The sequence below is a fragment of the Periplaneta americana genome, chromosome 16 (assembly GCF_040183065.1).
Source record: "Periplaneta americana isolate PAMFEO1 chromosome 16, P.americana_PAMFEO1_priV1, whole genome shotgun sequence".
Taxonomy (NCBI): domain Eukaryota; kingdom Metazoa; phylum Arthropoda; class Insecta; order Blattodea; family Blattidae; genus Periplaneta; species Periplaneta americana.
Genome location: NC_091132.1, coordinates 39,844,132 through 39,858,341, shown reverse-complemented (window position 1 = coordinate 39,858,341; position 14,210 = coordinate 39,844,132). Strand labels below are relative to the sequence as shown.

Below are 14,210 nucleotides of genomic sequence, written 5' to 3'. Positions count from 1 at the left end.
GAGATATTTTGTTGGATGTGGTAAAACAACATAATGTTACACTAGATAGCTTTGAAAGTGTAGTGCAATACTTGAGTAGGACAGAGGATGACAAGTGTGTAGCTCTGAAGAACATGATACCAGAATATGTAAAATTATTGCGACTTCTTTTAACGATACCTGTATCCACGTGTACTGCAGAACGTTCGTTTTCTGCACTTCGAAGACTTAAAACTTACACCAGAGCCACCATGAACCAAGACCAGTTAAATCATGTAGCGTTATTGAACATCCATTCCGATCTCGCAAGGGAACTGAACCTGGAACCTCTAATCAACGAATTCATCAGCAAAACAACTGTCAGTAGGAACATGTTCCAGTCTCTCCCTATTTAGGTAAGTGATCATGTATTTTAAGTTAATTTTGTAGCATTTTCATTTACTAGAATTATATAGGAGGTAATTATGAGTTTTAAAGTGTAACATGATGAGCATAACCCAAGATTTTCAAAAGTCGGCACCTATGTAATGTTTTATATGATCTTAGTCTTATGTGTCGTATGAGGGAAAGTTTCAATATTCTGTTAATTATTCCTACTGTTTTACTTTACCAGTGTTTAAAAATTGTTTGACAAAATATTTAAATAAATAAAAAAAAATTATGATTTGTATCAGAGATATGTAAAAATCACTTACTCTTTTTCAATTAACTTTTATTCTAATTTTTCTACAAAATAACATATTCCCCCCCTCCTCCCCCGCATTTATTTCCATGTCATATTTTAACTGCAGCACTGTAAAGACTTTCTTTATTACAGCTATCTGCGATTTCGAAGCAAAGGATAGACTCTACATTTTTTGTACAGATCATCAGTAATTATTTCCATTCTCATGCACACTTTTATCCTGCTCTTGTCTCTCTTTCTGCTAATGTTATTGTCATTATGCCTACTAGGATAAATAACGTTAACATCATTTTCTCTGTGTACATTCTCTTGGTTCCAGGCCATGCTACTCTCACAGAAACTGCCAACCGTACTGTTTTGTTCTGACATATGCTATAGTCCGAGTCAACTTACTTCATACCCTAAGGATGAAACCTAACCTAACAACTATAATACGACCTGACAATAACAGTTCTATATTAGAGTGTAGGCTTTCACGACCGGCGTCAGTAGTAGAAAAGTTTTCCGGACTCTGAGGCCGTGGTCTGTTGGTTGTGTGACCAAACGTTTCGTTCACTGCTGCGGTGAACATCTTCAGTGGTGTATATTGCTGGTGCAGCTGGTTCTACTGCGCGTGCCGATTACAGTCTGCGCTGGCTGCATCGTTGTATATACAGTGTGGGAGGAGGGGGCGGCTTGCTGTTGTCGCCTCGGTCCGCGCTCGAATGTGCTTCGCAGGCGGGTTTGCTGTTGCCTACGCGATCCGTGTCCGGGGTTGTGTTGTTTAATTGTGATACGCGGGCGGGTTTGATGTTAGTTTTCCTTAATGCCGGATACCAGGCCTTGTTAACCTTGAGGCCTTCCTCTTTTCGATTGAAATTGTTCTTATGTTTATATATTTCAATCGCCTCTCGGTGTAGCCTCGCGTACAAATGTGGCGTGTCGCTGAGTGTATCATTGTCTTCGAACCTAATATTATGTTCGCCTTCCAGATAAGCATGTTCAGCTACAGCCGACTTACCTACGTGGCCAAGGCGGCAGTTCCTTCTATGTTCGGAGATCCGAGTCTTGAAGCTTCGCTGTGTCGTCCCTATGTAAACTGCTCCACATGAACACGGGATCCTGTAGACCCCAGTAGATGACAATCTGTGAGCGTAGGCTGTTGCGTATCTGCTTGGTGGGCAGGAAGATAGTGTCCACCTTGTGCCGGTACAACAGCAAGACCCCCCCCTCTCCTACACTATATATACAACGATGCAGCCAGTGCAGACTGTAATCGGCACGCGCAGTAGAACCAGCCGCACCAGCAATAGACACCACTGAAGATGTTCACCGCAGCAGTGAACGAAACGTTTGGTCACACAACCAACAGACCACGGCCTCATAGCCCGGAAAACTTTTCTACTAATAACAGTTCTGTTATTTTATAAATTATGTTCACAGTACCTGCATCTCTAAAATAATATCGATTATTGACCTGTAATCCTAAAGATATACTTACACCTGGGTTCCAGTAGAGTTCAGCAAACACCACCAAGTGAGCAGCCGTCAATGTAAAGCCTGCATTTGCTACAGTAATTGACAGCACAGCCGCTACATACTTCTCTTCATATTGGAACTTATCACAGAGAATCTTTCGGTAATTGGAATTTGTGTTACCATCTATTCTTATATATCTGTAAGGAAAGAATATATTTTAAACGTCTTTAAATACTAGTATAAAAAACTACCAATACTTAAGAGATTATAACTTGTTTCACATCTATTTTGTCACTTCTCTTCAGCCTCTGCAATGTCTGATTCTTAAACTGCAGTAGACACTGAACTAACATAATTTACTTTTATCGATCCTACTAGGGATAACAATATAAATACTGGGTGTTCATTTCAAAGTGTGTCATGACGTCACTGTTGTTGGGTCACCGATTTGAAGCGAGTTTCAGCTTATATGTTAGAGAAGTTGCCTATTATTTAAGGCGTTCTTCAATCTGAACTTGAGAACGTGTACGGTATAACTTGAATGTCGTAGCAACAGATGGCGGTCTGTACGGTCTGTGTGCTACCATAACCTCTTTCGAACTGTGTTTTGCGCTGGCAAGTCGTACGCAGGGTATTTGTTATCATCGGTTGCGTACGGTAACATTCCACAACACAAATCAAATGCTCCGTGTCCATGTTGACCGTCGAAGTTAATGTCAACAAATACGTAATTAATCGTCTTAACCCTCTCCCCATATCCCGACAGTACGTATTTCCAAACAGTTCACATTCCTGCCACTACCGGCGTTACCGTATGTATCGGTATGTACTCTTCAGAATGAACGCCGTACTTGCTAGGCATCTTCTCTGCCTCTTAGGTTATACACCTGAGCTGCGGAAGTAGATTGAATTCTCTAGGCTCATCGGCTAGCCACATGACGGCATACAGCGAGCCATGACACATTTTGAACTGAACACCCAGTATATTCAATGGCATAGTATGGGATCTTTCATCAACACAAATAAACTATTTTTCTGTCAACAGTTAGTATTTAGAAAGAGTTTCTGTTGTGTTCTAATTTCGTATTTGTATGTCTGTCTTTTTTGTTATTACTAGAGACTGGCAGATTATGAAGAAAATTTTGCCAAAATACGAAATTTATTTTGGAAAAATATGAAAATATGAAATAAACATTCTATGCTAAACTATCTTCATTCCTAAACCATTTAGAGCACGTTTACAAAATTATTTAAAAAATAAATCTTTACAGATCGAGTTTTGTTTATATATAATAATATGCTTGCTTACTTACAAACGGCTTTTAAGGAAATTAAATTGATATGATATAGGTATATAACTGTAAATCAATCTACATTTAAATACATTAATGTTTGTACATGACTTAGTACTTTTAGCCTCTACAGAAGATGCTCTACAATGATCTGTACATAATTTGAAATCAATAGCAAATACATATTCAATCGAAATTTCTACAATAAATCTAAAGTTTTGACTTTTTACCAATACCAAGCAAAATTTATATCAGCAATCAAATATTACAAAGAGTAAATGAATTTAGTTATCTTGGTTATGAAATATCATTTATGACACAATCAGATATACCAGACAAAATTCTTAAATTTAATAAATCTATGAGTATCAACAGCATTATGAAACGATCATTAGTCCAAAGACACACACGCCTTCATTTCTATAAAACCTTGGCGAGATCTGTTCTATGTTACGGGAGTGAGGCTTGAACTCTTCAGAAATGTTATGAAAATCGCATTACAGCCAATGAAATTAAATTCATATGCCATACGGCAGCTTATACAAAATGGGACAGGAAAAGAAATGAAGATGTCTTGAACAAGCTTCAAATGATACATGTTCTGGATCACATACATCAATATCAAAGCAATTGGATCCAACATGTAAATCGAACTTCAAACAACAGAATACAAAAGCAATTCTGAATTATAATCCAACAAACTTTGGTAGACCATAACAGTTCTTCAAAGGACTACAACCTGTGAGGATGAGGATGAGAATGAGGATGAGGATGAGGATGAGGATGAGGATGAGGATGAGGATGAGGATGAGGATGAGGATGAGGATGATGATGATGATGATATTTTGCCTGTCAGTAATTGAGCCGTTCAGAGCAGAAGTGGTGAAAGTCAAAACTGGATAATGAGGTTAAAGTAAAAATTATGTAAAATACAGAGTAAAATAGGAATTAATATGTCCTTCGTGCTATCCACTGACTATTAATAATTTAAATAAATTGAATATTAATTGCTACTTTGCGCTCTATTTTACAGAATGTTTACTTCAAACCTCATTATCCATTTTTGATTTACACCACTTCTGCTCTGAACGGCTCAATTATTATAGCACTTTGGAGTGAAGCTCATTTACAGAAATTATTATTCACTATCTTCAAACGACATATGTTGGCTTCTTCTACAATTAAATGTGAAAAAAGTACTGCTGATTTATTGTTCATTAATCAAATTAATCGACTTACTGTTCATTAATCACTTAATATGGAAGAATATTAATCATTTCTGCACAATAGGTTAAATAAGATATGAAAAACGAAGCACAGAAAACCGTTTGATTGTCGTAAACATTCCACATTTCTTATACTTTATTAAGACTCTTACGAAGTCTATAAACATCAATATGATAAGATATTATACTAGCATCTATACTATATTGTCTAGCATCACATCTATATCGCATGAAAATTTATGACTCTGAACACCGTACCATCTGCAAAGACCATAGCACTAAAATGAATGGAGAACATCTACTTCAATACCGAAAACTAGATTCTAATCTCCAGAAGACGAAGAATCTCTCAAAACTGTACTGGAATGCCAGAAGACTCATGGATTGAATCCTTACGTATCGCCATCACTATTGAATGTACCGCTGGGTTAAATTGCGTTTTGTTTATTCTCTTGGACTCTTAATAAATTTAAGACATTACAGTAAAATTAATACCTATCACAATTATTAATAGTACTTACTCTTTATTCTTTTCCATAAGAGTATCACATATTCCATCCAGAACAACTTTGTGATGAGCAAAGCAAATGAACTTCTTATCACTATCCAATATATCACTGATGTAATCTCTGAAAATATAAAAAAAAAATGTCACAGATAAGTAAATTGAACGTAATTTCCTATCTTTCTTGGTTCTTTTTCTTAAAGTATCATTTCTGTAGTGTTCTCAGCTGGTCTTTAAGATTCCAAAACATTATGTTTCATGTGTATAAGAATTTGTGTAGTTTGTTAGCATTAGAATATGTACTCCAAATGTTGAAATTGGAAAAAATCGAAAAAATCAAACTGAAAAAATTCTACTTCTACATTTTATTTAAACAGTCTGGTAAGTGCGCATTCACACATGAACACATATACACTATTTCGTCACAAATCACTATTGTTCCTGCCACCACAGTCATCATAATAATATCTTTATCATCATTTTAAAAAGAAGAAGAAGAAGAAGAAGAATTTATTTTCCTTTATAGAAAGAGCATTATCAAGTATTCATGCTCAGTTTTCATTTAGTAATAAGATGAAATACATACAAAAAATGAAAAATACAAAATAAATAAAAATATACTGTATTTCATCACATAATCCCCGCGTTTTTTATTATTTTCTTCTGGCGTGAAAATATACAGTGTGATCATTATGTGAACAACAAATTATATATGGTAACTGTTGGTCGCGTCAATTTTCAGTGATCAGATTCCATGTAACAGGGGAGTGTGTAAAGCCCGGTTCAGACGGTGCGTATTTCTGTGATGGATTCCAAGGTGGCTGCGCGGATGGGTCACCTGCGTGGTCATTCACCGGAAGTAATGCACTCTGGTGGCTCTGTGGATTGCTAGCTTGCTGGATTTCGAGGGTAGGTTCCTTGCTATTTTTCGTGATGGTTTGCAGGCTGGAAACCAAAGATGATCATATAATATCACCACTGAAACCATGTCGCCATGTTCGTTGTTTTCCAACTAAACCTGTTTTTACTATATTCTTTAGTTTCTAAGAAACAACAATTAAATATCGGAATTTAGCTGTTTTGCACTTATGGCTTAATTACTTTATTACGACATTTACTTCTGTTAATGTAGGACTTTAGTTGTTTTCCACTCACGGTTTAGTTTCTTTCTGACCATGAGTGTTGGCAACAGATGAAGCAGCAGATGATTTTCCAATTTGAACTGTGAAAAGAGCCAGCTCCGTGCGAACAACTACCATCACCGTAGGCAACATGGGAGCCAGCCAGTCAGCACGCAGGCGACCCATCCGCGTAGCCACCTTGGAATCCATTACAGAAACACGCACCGTCTGAACCGGGCTTAAAGCAACCAGGGCCAAGTTGCGTGATTTGTAGCAGAAGATGGAGAAGGGACAGAGGGAAACCGGTATTAGTGTGTGATGCTGGAACTGTAACGTAATGGTACATCTGATACACTGAAGTTGATATTGTCTGACTACTGGACCCAGTTCGCAGAAAGATGATTGGTCTAGTCCAAAGGAAAAGTATCTGAACATTCATAACCAACAATTATTGTACTGAACTAAAGTCATTACTGGCTTCTGACTTGGTGCTAACATCTCGTACCTGTACTCCCATTCCATTCACGTTCGTCAGCTGCCACTACTGTTTCTCGCACACTCGACCTTGAACATAAAGATATTTTGTGTTGCAGTGGCGGCATGTTATTTTTAAATACTTCTTGACTGTGATAAACGGAAATATCCATGCAACAATTATGCGATGAAATTTTAAAGTTCTGATCGGTTTGTCTATAAATAAGTAGCAAGCATTATGTGATGGCGACGATTACATGATGAAACATGGTATATAATTTTTTCAAAGTAAATGTCGTTAAAGGAGAGAGAGGCATCTTACAAGGGAACCTTCTTTCATGGTGAATTGAAAAGGCGGTAATGCCGTATATTTTTGGAAAGAGGAGGCAAAAGTAAGTTAGCAGGTGAAATTTTTCCGCCTGAGCTCCATAGGGACAAAAGTTATGGGACTGTAAATCTAATATGGCAGTCTCAATGGAAGTGACTCAATGTGCACACAAAGGTTAAAATAAAGTTGTTTCTTAAAGCAATGCATTGCAAACGAGATATTACAGTTGTGGGTATTATCGCTAGGAGGCGGTCACCTACTTTCAACTTACGGAGAGGTAAGTCTTGCTCAAGCTAATTCTGCACAAAGCACTCGACTATATGAACGATACAGTCGGCGGAAAGAGACAATTCTTCACCTCTGTAAAAATCGATTCCCTCTAATCACACAGGGGATGCTTTACGATTACGATGCAAAAGTGAAGAAGAAGAAACCTGAAATGTTAAGTACGGACGCTATGATTCATGACAGAACTATCAGTATTAGGGGCCTACAGGTGAAGGCTCAAATTGATCCTGGTAACCATCTTAACTTCAGAGCTTCTGACTTGTGGGTATGGGGATTCAAGCAGTGGAATCGTATCTTTCTCGTTCTGTGACGCATAAAGTGAGCAGGAACTTTGCATCAAAGGAGGCAGAGGTGAAGCAGAAATCAATTTCATGTCGAAGATGAAGCAGTTGTTCATCGATCGTGGCTTCACTTTTCGCCAAAAGTCGATTTGACCAAAGTCGATTTGAAAAAGAGATTCACTCCGGGCGAACCCTGCATTTCAAAGGAAGGAAGATGATTTATGCCACAGTAGGATCAGAGGCTGCTTCGACGCACTCCTACATGATTATGCCAGTCATTTCTATGGACGGACAAATCTCCTTCCTAATGCATCTTCTGTCAGTCTAATCACAGAAAAAGTTCCCTAAAAATAAACCTGCAGATCATACAACATCAAATCATATCCTTTTGTTTCAGCGAATACGCGGAAGGCAGATATGAAGGATATGCTTTCGCAAATATTTTCGCCCAGCATTTCTTCACTGCATGAAGATTGTGTCCTCCTGCTGTTGGATTCATGGTCAGCAATTAATAAGGACGAGACACTCATCAAGTCGTCAATTCCTGACTCGATTAGGAAGTTTGAATGGCATTTGCAGCCAGGGGGGGCTGCAATAGCTTCATTCAACCTCTTGATGTTTATTTCTTCTGCCCATACAAAGCGTTTGTCAAGTATTTCACGGATGCAATTATAACTACGTCTGATTTCAACATCTGGCACCGAGACAACTTCATTCGATTGCAGTCCTTTGCTCTGTATCAATTCCACCCCCTTTTGTTTAAGAACTTTCTTCGGTACGCCTTGTATACAGCTGGCTACTTGGACAAAGAGCCAGAGCCTTTTCAAACGCCATGTCAATACTGTTTTCATTCTTTAGGAGGTGATGAGTGCAGCGCTTGTACGTCTTTTGCTTTTGTATGGTGTGCACATTTGATTAAATGTTGCTGTTTACATCATTCTGTGATCGATGTCCATAATGTTTGCAATTCAAACGTACAACAGTTGTAATATCTCTTTGCAATGCAGTGACTTCAAAAACAACTTCATTTTAACCTTTAAGTGTGCACACTGAGTCACTTCCCACAGACTGCCATGTTAGGTTTACAGTCCCATAACTTTTGTCCCTATGGAGCTCAGGCGGAAAAATTTCACCTGCTGACTTACTTCTGCCTCCTCTTTCCAAAAATATACGGCATTATCGCCTTTTCAATTCACCATGAAAGAAGGTTCCCTTGTTAGTACAAAGAAGACAAGTGAATGAAGAATAATAACAGAAATTTAATCTAAATAATTTTAAAAGCTCACTGAATAGCCTTCAGTTTAGCACTTCCTGTGGTATAATAATATGCAAGCAGTGCTCCCCTCTTTTTCATGTCTGTTGAATGAGCTCGATCCAAATTCTTCACGCATTTCTTCATTTCTCTACTTTCAGAAACTACTAGTCCTGGATTCAAAATCACCATTTGTCTACAATAAATACGAAAATAAAAATAAACAGTGAAATTAAGGGAAATCAAGTCAGCAGATGTAACTTAGATATAACTTTCAATTAACAAATTTCGTACAAAATATCCCACAGGAACAGTTATTAAGTTTGTTTCTACAGCAGGGAAAACACGGAAATTTTACTTGAAGCAAGTAGAGCGATTGGTTTGGAAGTAAATGCCGAAAAGACAAAGTATATGATTATGTCTCGTGACCAGAATATTGTACGAAATGGAAATATAAAAATTGGAGATTTATCCTTCGAAGAGGTGGAAAAATTCAAATATCTTGGAGCAATAGTAACAAATATAAATGACACTCGGGAGGAAATTAAACGCAGAATAAATATGGGAAATGCGTGTTATTATTCGGTTGAGAAGCTCTTATCATCCAGTCTGCTGTCCAAAAATCTGAAAGTTAGAATTTATAAAAGTTATATTACCGGTTGTTCTGTATGGCTGTGAAACTTGGACTCTCACTCTGAGAGAGGAACATAGGTTAAGGGTGTTTGAGAATAAGGTGCTTAGGAAAATATTTGGGGCTAAGCGGGATGAAGTTACAGGAGAATGGAGAAAGTTACACAACACAGAACTGCACGCATTGTATTCTTCACCTGACATAATTAGGAACATTAAATCCAGACGTTTGAGATGGGCAGGACATGTAGCACGTATGGGCGAATCCAGAAATGCATATAGAGTGTTAGTTGGGAGACTGGAGGGAAAAAGATCTTTAGGAAGGCCGAGACGTAGATGGGAGGATAATATTAAAATGGATTTGAGGGAGGTGGGGTATGATGATAGAGACTGGATTAATCTTGCACAGGATAGGGACCGCTGGCGGGCTTATGTGAGGGCGGCAATGAACCTTCGGGTTCCTTAAAAGCCATTTGTAAGTAAGTAAGTTTCTACAGCAGTTTCTTATGGTTTGCAACTGTCATGAGCTTGCGCACATAAACTTTTCTGCTCAAAAATTCCAAATTTGCATGTTCATGACAGTCGCAAACTGCTGGAAACTGCTGTACAAACAAATCTATTAACAATGTTGGCATTTTATAAAAGGGCTACACTGGAAGAAATGAAGTTATCAGTCACTTATCTCATGACATAAATCGAACAAGGTATCACTTTTTCATGATTTGCATTTTACAGTCTACACAGGTTAGATATGTAACAAATTATAGCATAATTTTAATATTTTATGCTGCAAGCAACAACATAACCAATAAAATTACATAAAATTTCCAATAAATAGTTTCCTTATGTACACTTAACGGCAAAAAGAATGGGCCGCAGACAATTTCTAAGCTCCAGAGACATACCAGTGCACATGCTCATCTCGTCAAAGCTGTAGTTCACCAGGTAACACATAATTAAATCATTTAAATTTGCTGTATTTTGTTTAAAAGTTTAAAATATGTTATAAAATCGAATGGAGGGTTGATTCTAGATACATCTATGCCTCTGAAGAGTGAAATAATAATAAAATTGATAAATACAAAATCAACCGAAGTGAATATGAACAGGAAAACCAAGTATTATGTCCACATGATATTAACAGTCATAGTAGCGTAAGTCGTTGCAGCATTGGTTTACTGAACGAGTTAATAGTAGTAGTAGCTCAAGGTTCGAATCTCTCACAATCTCTTTTCTTTTTTTTTTTAATTACAAATTTGCCATCATATGTCTTGCAGAGCTATATTTCTGTGGCGACATCTTTTAGAATATGCCCAAACTCTAATAAATAATAAACCTCCCTTTCTCTTCCAAGCAATACTCCTGTTTTTTAATAAAATGTTCTGTCTCATCATTATGCTTGAAGATGGCAGAGAGACAATAGAGAGCGTGGCATATGGTGTCGCCGAGCTGTGAGGAGAGAACATTTGCCGATGGAGCATGCCGTGGACCATCTAGCGTATGCTACTCTCCGACAGGACTTCGATTGGAGAAATGTAATTTTCTCTGACGAGATAATTGTCTCCAGTAGCAACGATAGTCCTGCCTAGGTTATCGTATGGATGGCCATCGATAAGATGAATGCTTTGTGGGATGACTTAACAGGTCGAGTCGTGTGTTGGGGTGGATGTCATACGATGGGATAGGACTTCTGGAACGCATCCACAGTTGGTTTATGGCAGAAGTCTACGAACACGTTTTGGCAAAAGTAATGATCCCTTCTACCCGAGAACGATATCCAGAAGGAACACTTTTCTTCCAGCAGGATAATCACCCAGTACACACTGCCAACCAGATTCAAAGATGGTTTACGAGAAGGCCTGATATCGACCTGGTCGACTGGCTTCCAAAATCATCAGATATGAATCCGACTGAAAATTTGTGGGCTACAGTCAAACGGATCCTATGCTCTAATTGGACAAAACAACCACTCGTTCGGACAGCTTGTGTGTTGTGGGACAGAGTTCTAGATGCGTGGGAGGAGGTGGACATGAATATAGACCTGTTCCATAATCTTGTGGACCCATGTCGCGCAGAATGAGGGCAGTTGTTGACGCAGGTGGTTTGTGGACAAGATACTAGTCCTCACTACAGGCCTTTTTTGTTAATATATTAACAAATTATATGTTTTGTTTATTTATTTATTTATGTTTGATATGCGTCCGAGTTTTTAGGATGTGAAACAAGTATTTTTGTTTATACTGGCCAGGTCTCGTCTATTAATACCCACAGGTGATGGGCAATAATATTTTTACAAAGCAGAGATGACGAAGTTTATGAACAAATGCCATTTCACATTTAAACAAATAAATTAATCAAAAACTAAAAAAAAAAAAATATATATATATATATATATATATATATATATAATAATTTTACCATACCTTGAAGCGAACTCACAACCTTTCGTACGGAAGTTAGACATTTTACCACTGGGCCACACACTGCTCGTAAGGTTTACTACATTATAGACGGCTGACTTTTCAATGAAGAGACACCACAGTAATGTCTTGCAGTGCATTGCGTTTACACAAGTGAACCGTGCGATAGTACTTAGCATTTCTATAGACCAAGAGTCGGCCCATTCTTTTGCCATTAAGTGTACATTCAGAAATTCATAGACACTAAAAACACGCAACATATGTTATAGGAATTATAATATAATATATTATGTACCGTACCTGACTTTAGGTGGTAGTTCAGGTATTACATCTGATTTGAGCCTGCGGATCATGACAGAGTCCTCTAGAAGAAGTTTAAGTTCTTCCAAATTGGATGATCCACTGAAATTCCATCCAAACTGATCCTTTACTCCAGCACAATATCTTTTCCCAAATTTAACAACACTGAAATAAAGATGAAATAACATGGTTACTCCATATGATTTTGTGCTGGTAAAATACATTTTTTTAAATAGCTATTCCTAAAGGTAGATCTTTTAACATTAGGCAAGCATGTCAAAAATTGACTAATTATACAGCAGCATGCAAAAAGTACTTTTAACATTGACTTTCAATTGTTTGTGCTGATTGTCAATTGTTCCACACTAGATGTCATTAACAGCAGTTGCAACCAATCGATAAAGTAGTTCAAACAATAAGGCCTACTTTTAAAAATTACTGTTTTTGGTTAAGAAATGTACACAAATTAAATAAATTACTTCGACAACTAATTGAAGGTGTGAGAATGATATAGTTCTAAGCCATACAGACAACAGTTTACAGGAAAGAGTATTGAAAGTTTAGATCCAATACTATTACATGCAGTACCACAATTTCTCCAGCCTAGGCTATACTTATGTAGAGCAAATTTTATAATATTCTACTAGTAGACACTCCACATGTATAAGAAAGGAATTCATACAAAAAATTATTATTGTTAAAAGTGTGGCTTTAGACTATCTCATTCTCACCTCTTCAATTTACTGGTAACTATATGGAACAACAAAGAATTAAATTCAATTATAAAAGTTTAAAGGGCACTAAGGTTTGAACCAGGGACCTCTCAATCTGCAGTACAATGCTTTACCACTAAGCTACAACATCATTTGTCTGTAATGTGTTGAAGTTTCTCTACTAAACGACATTTCATACAAGTTGAGAGGATGCGAAGGCATTTCTTTCCCCTTCTACTGCCCCTGAGTCCGTCTGTAACAGACCGGTAGCTGTTACCTCTTATACCTGCACCCCCCAAGTTGTACACACAAGAAAATAAAATATTAAATAAAGTACATAAATAGATATAAAATACAGTGACACAGATGTTTAACAATTACAAGTTTGAGTATATTTTAGTGTCGTTCTTTCAATATTTTCCAACTAATAATTAATTAAATTAAGGAATGCTAGTTTGTATTATGAAGTTAGGGGGGAGTGACACAGTGCAGATTGGCCCATTGTGTATGCTGTAGAGTAGCAACTAGCGGTGAAGAAAACATTTATCTTCTGCTATCAGTAGCTTTTTAGTAGTAGTAGTAGTAGTAGTATTTATTTATTTAACCTGGTAGAGATAAGGCCGTCAGGCCTTCTCTGCCCCTCTACCAGGAGATTCCAACTACAATATCAACAATAAAATTACAATTAGTATTAAATTTACATTTACAATTACAAATAATATTACAGTTAGTATTAAATTTACAATTACAATAAAATCAAAGTACGAAAAGATTACCTGAATAATTAAAACTAGATAATTTATCATAGAGAAACAAAGAATATTTTATATTTACTGAATTACAAATTAAATCTAGAATAACAAAATTGTATAGTGATGAAATTACTGAATATTGAAATATTTTGTGATAGATTAAAGAAACTATTTACAAGTAATCAATTACTGACCAAGTGCCTAGTAAGTTTTCGTTTGAATTCAATTTTATTTCGACAGTCCCTGATGCTAGCAGGTAGCGAATTCCAGAGTCTTGGCAGGGCTATTGTGAAAGAAGATGAGTATGAGGAGGTGCGATGGGATGGTATTGTTAGTATTGTTTCATGACGAGAGCGTGTGTTCAGATTATGGTGGGAAGAAAGGTAAGTGAAGCGAGACGACAGGTACGAAGGAATAGAAGAGTTCAAGATTTCGAAGAGAAAGAGAAGTGAATGTAAATTTCTTTTCTTATCTAGTTTAAGCCAACCTATTGCTTCCAGGGATGG

The 14,210-nt window shown here is 37.1% G+C and overlaps 1 protein-coding gene across 34 annotated transcripts in view; it reads right to left on the bottom strand.

Moving 5' to 3' along the window:
• The window catches only part of LOC138692141 (SWI/SNF-related matrix-associated actin-dependent regulator of chromatin subfamily A-like protein 1), a 144,905-nt gene that overhangs the window by 90,697 nt on the left and 39,998 nt on the right, over window positions 1-14,210 (bottom strand). For 20 of the 34 annotated variants that reach the window (XR_011330012.1, XR_011330011.1, XM_069815150.1 and 17 more), the window contains 4 exons: window positions 12,240-12,404; window positions 8,924-9,085; window positions 5,162-5,269; window positions 2,145-2,319 (listed from right to left, as the gene is read on the bottom strand). Coding sequence is in view for 25 of the 34 variants with exons in the window: in XM_069815150.1 (XP_069671251.1) it covers window positions 2,145-2,319; window positions 5,162-5,269; window positions 8,924-9,085; window positions 12,240-12,404 (610 nt within the window). In the remaining 9 variants the exon portion in view is untranslated. Of the gene's footprint in view, window positions 1-2,144; window positions 2,320-5,161; window positions 5,270-6,740; window positions 6,831-8,923; window positions 9,086-12,239; window positions 12,405-14,210 lie in introns of those variants that run through there. The other 14 variants (XR_011330015.1, XR_011330013.1, XR_011330014.1 and 11 more) reach the window with 8 other exon arrangements.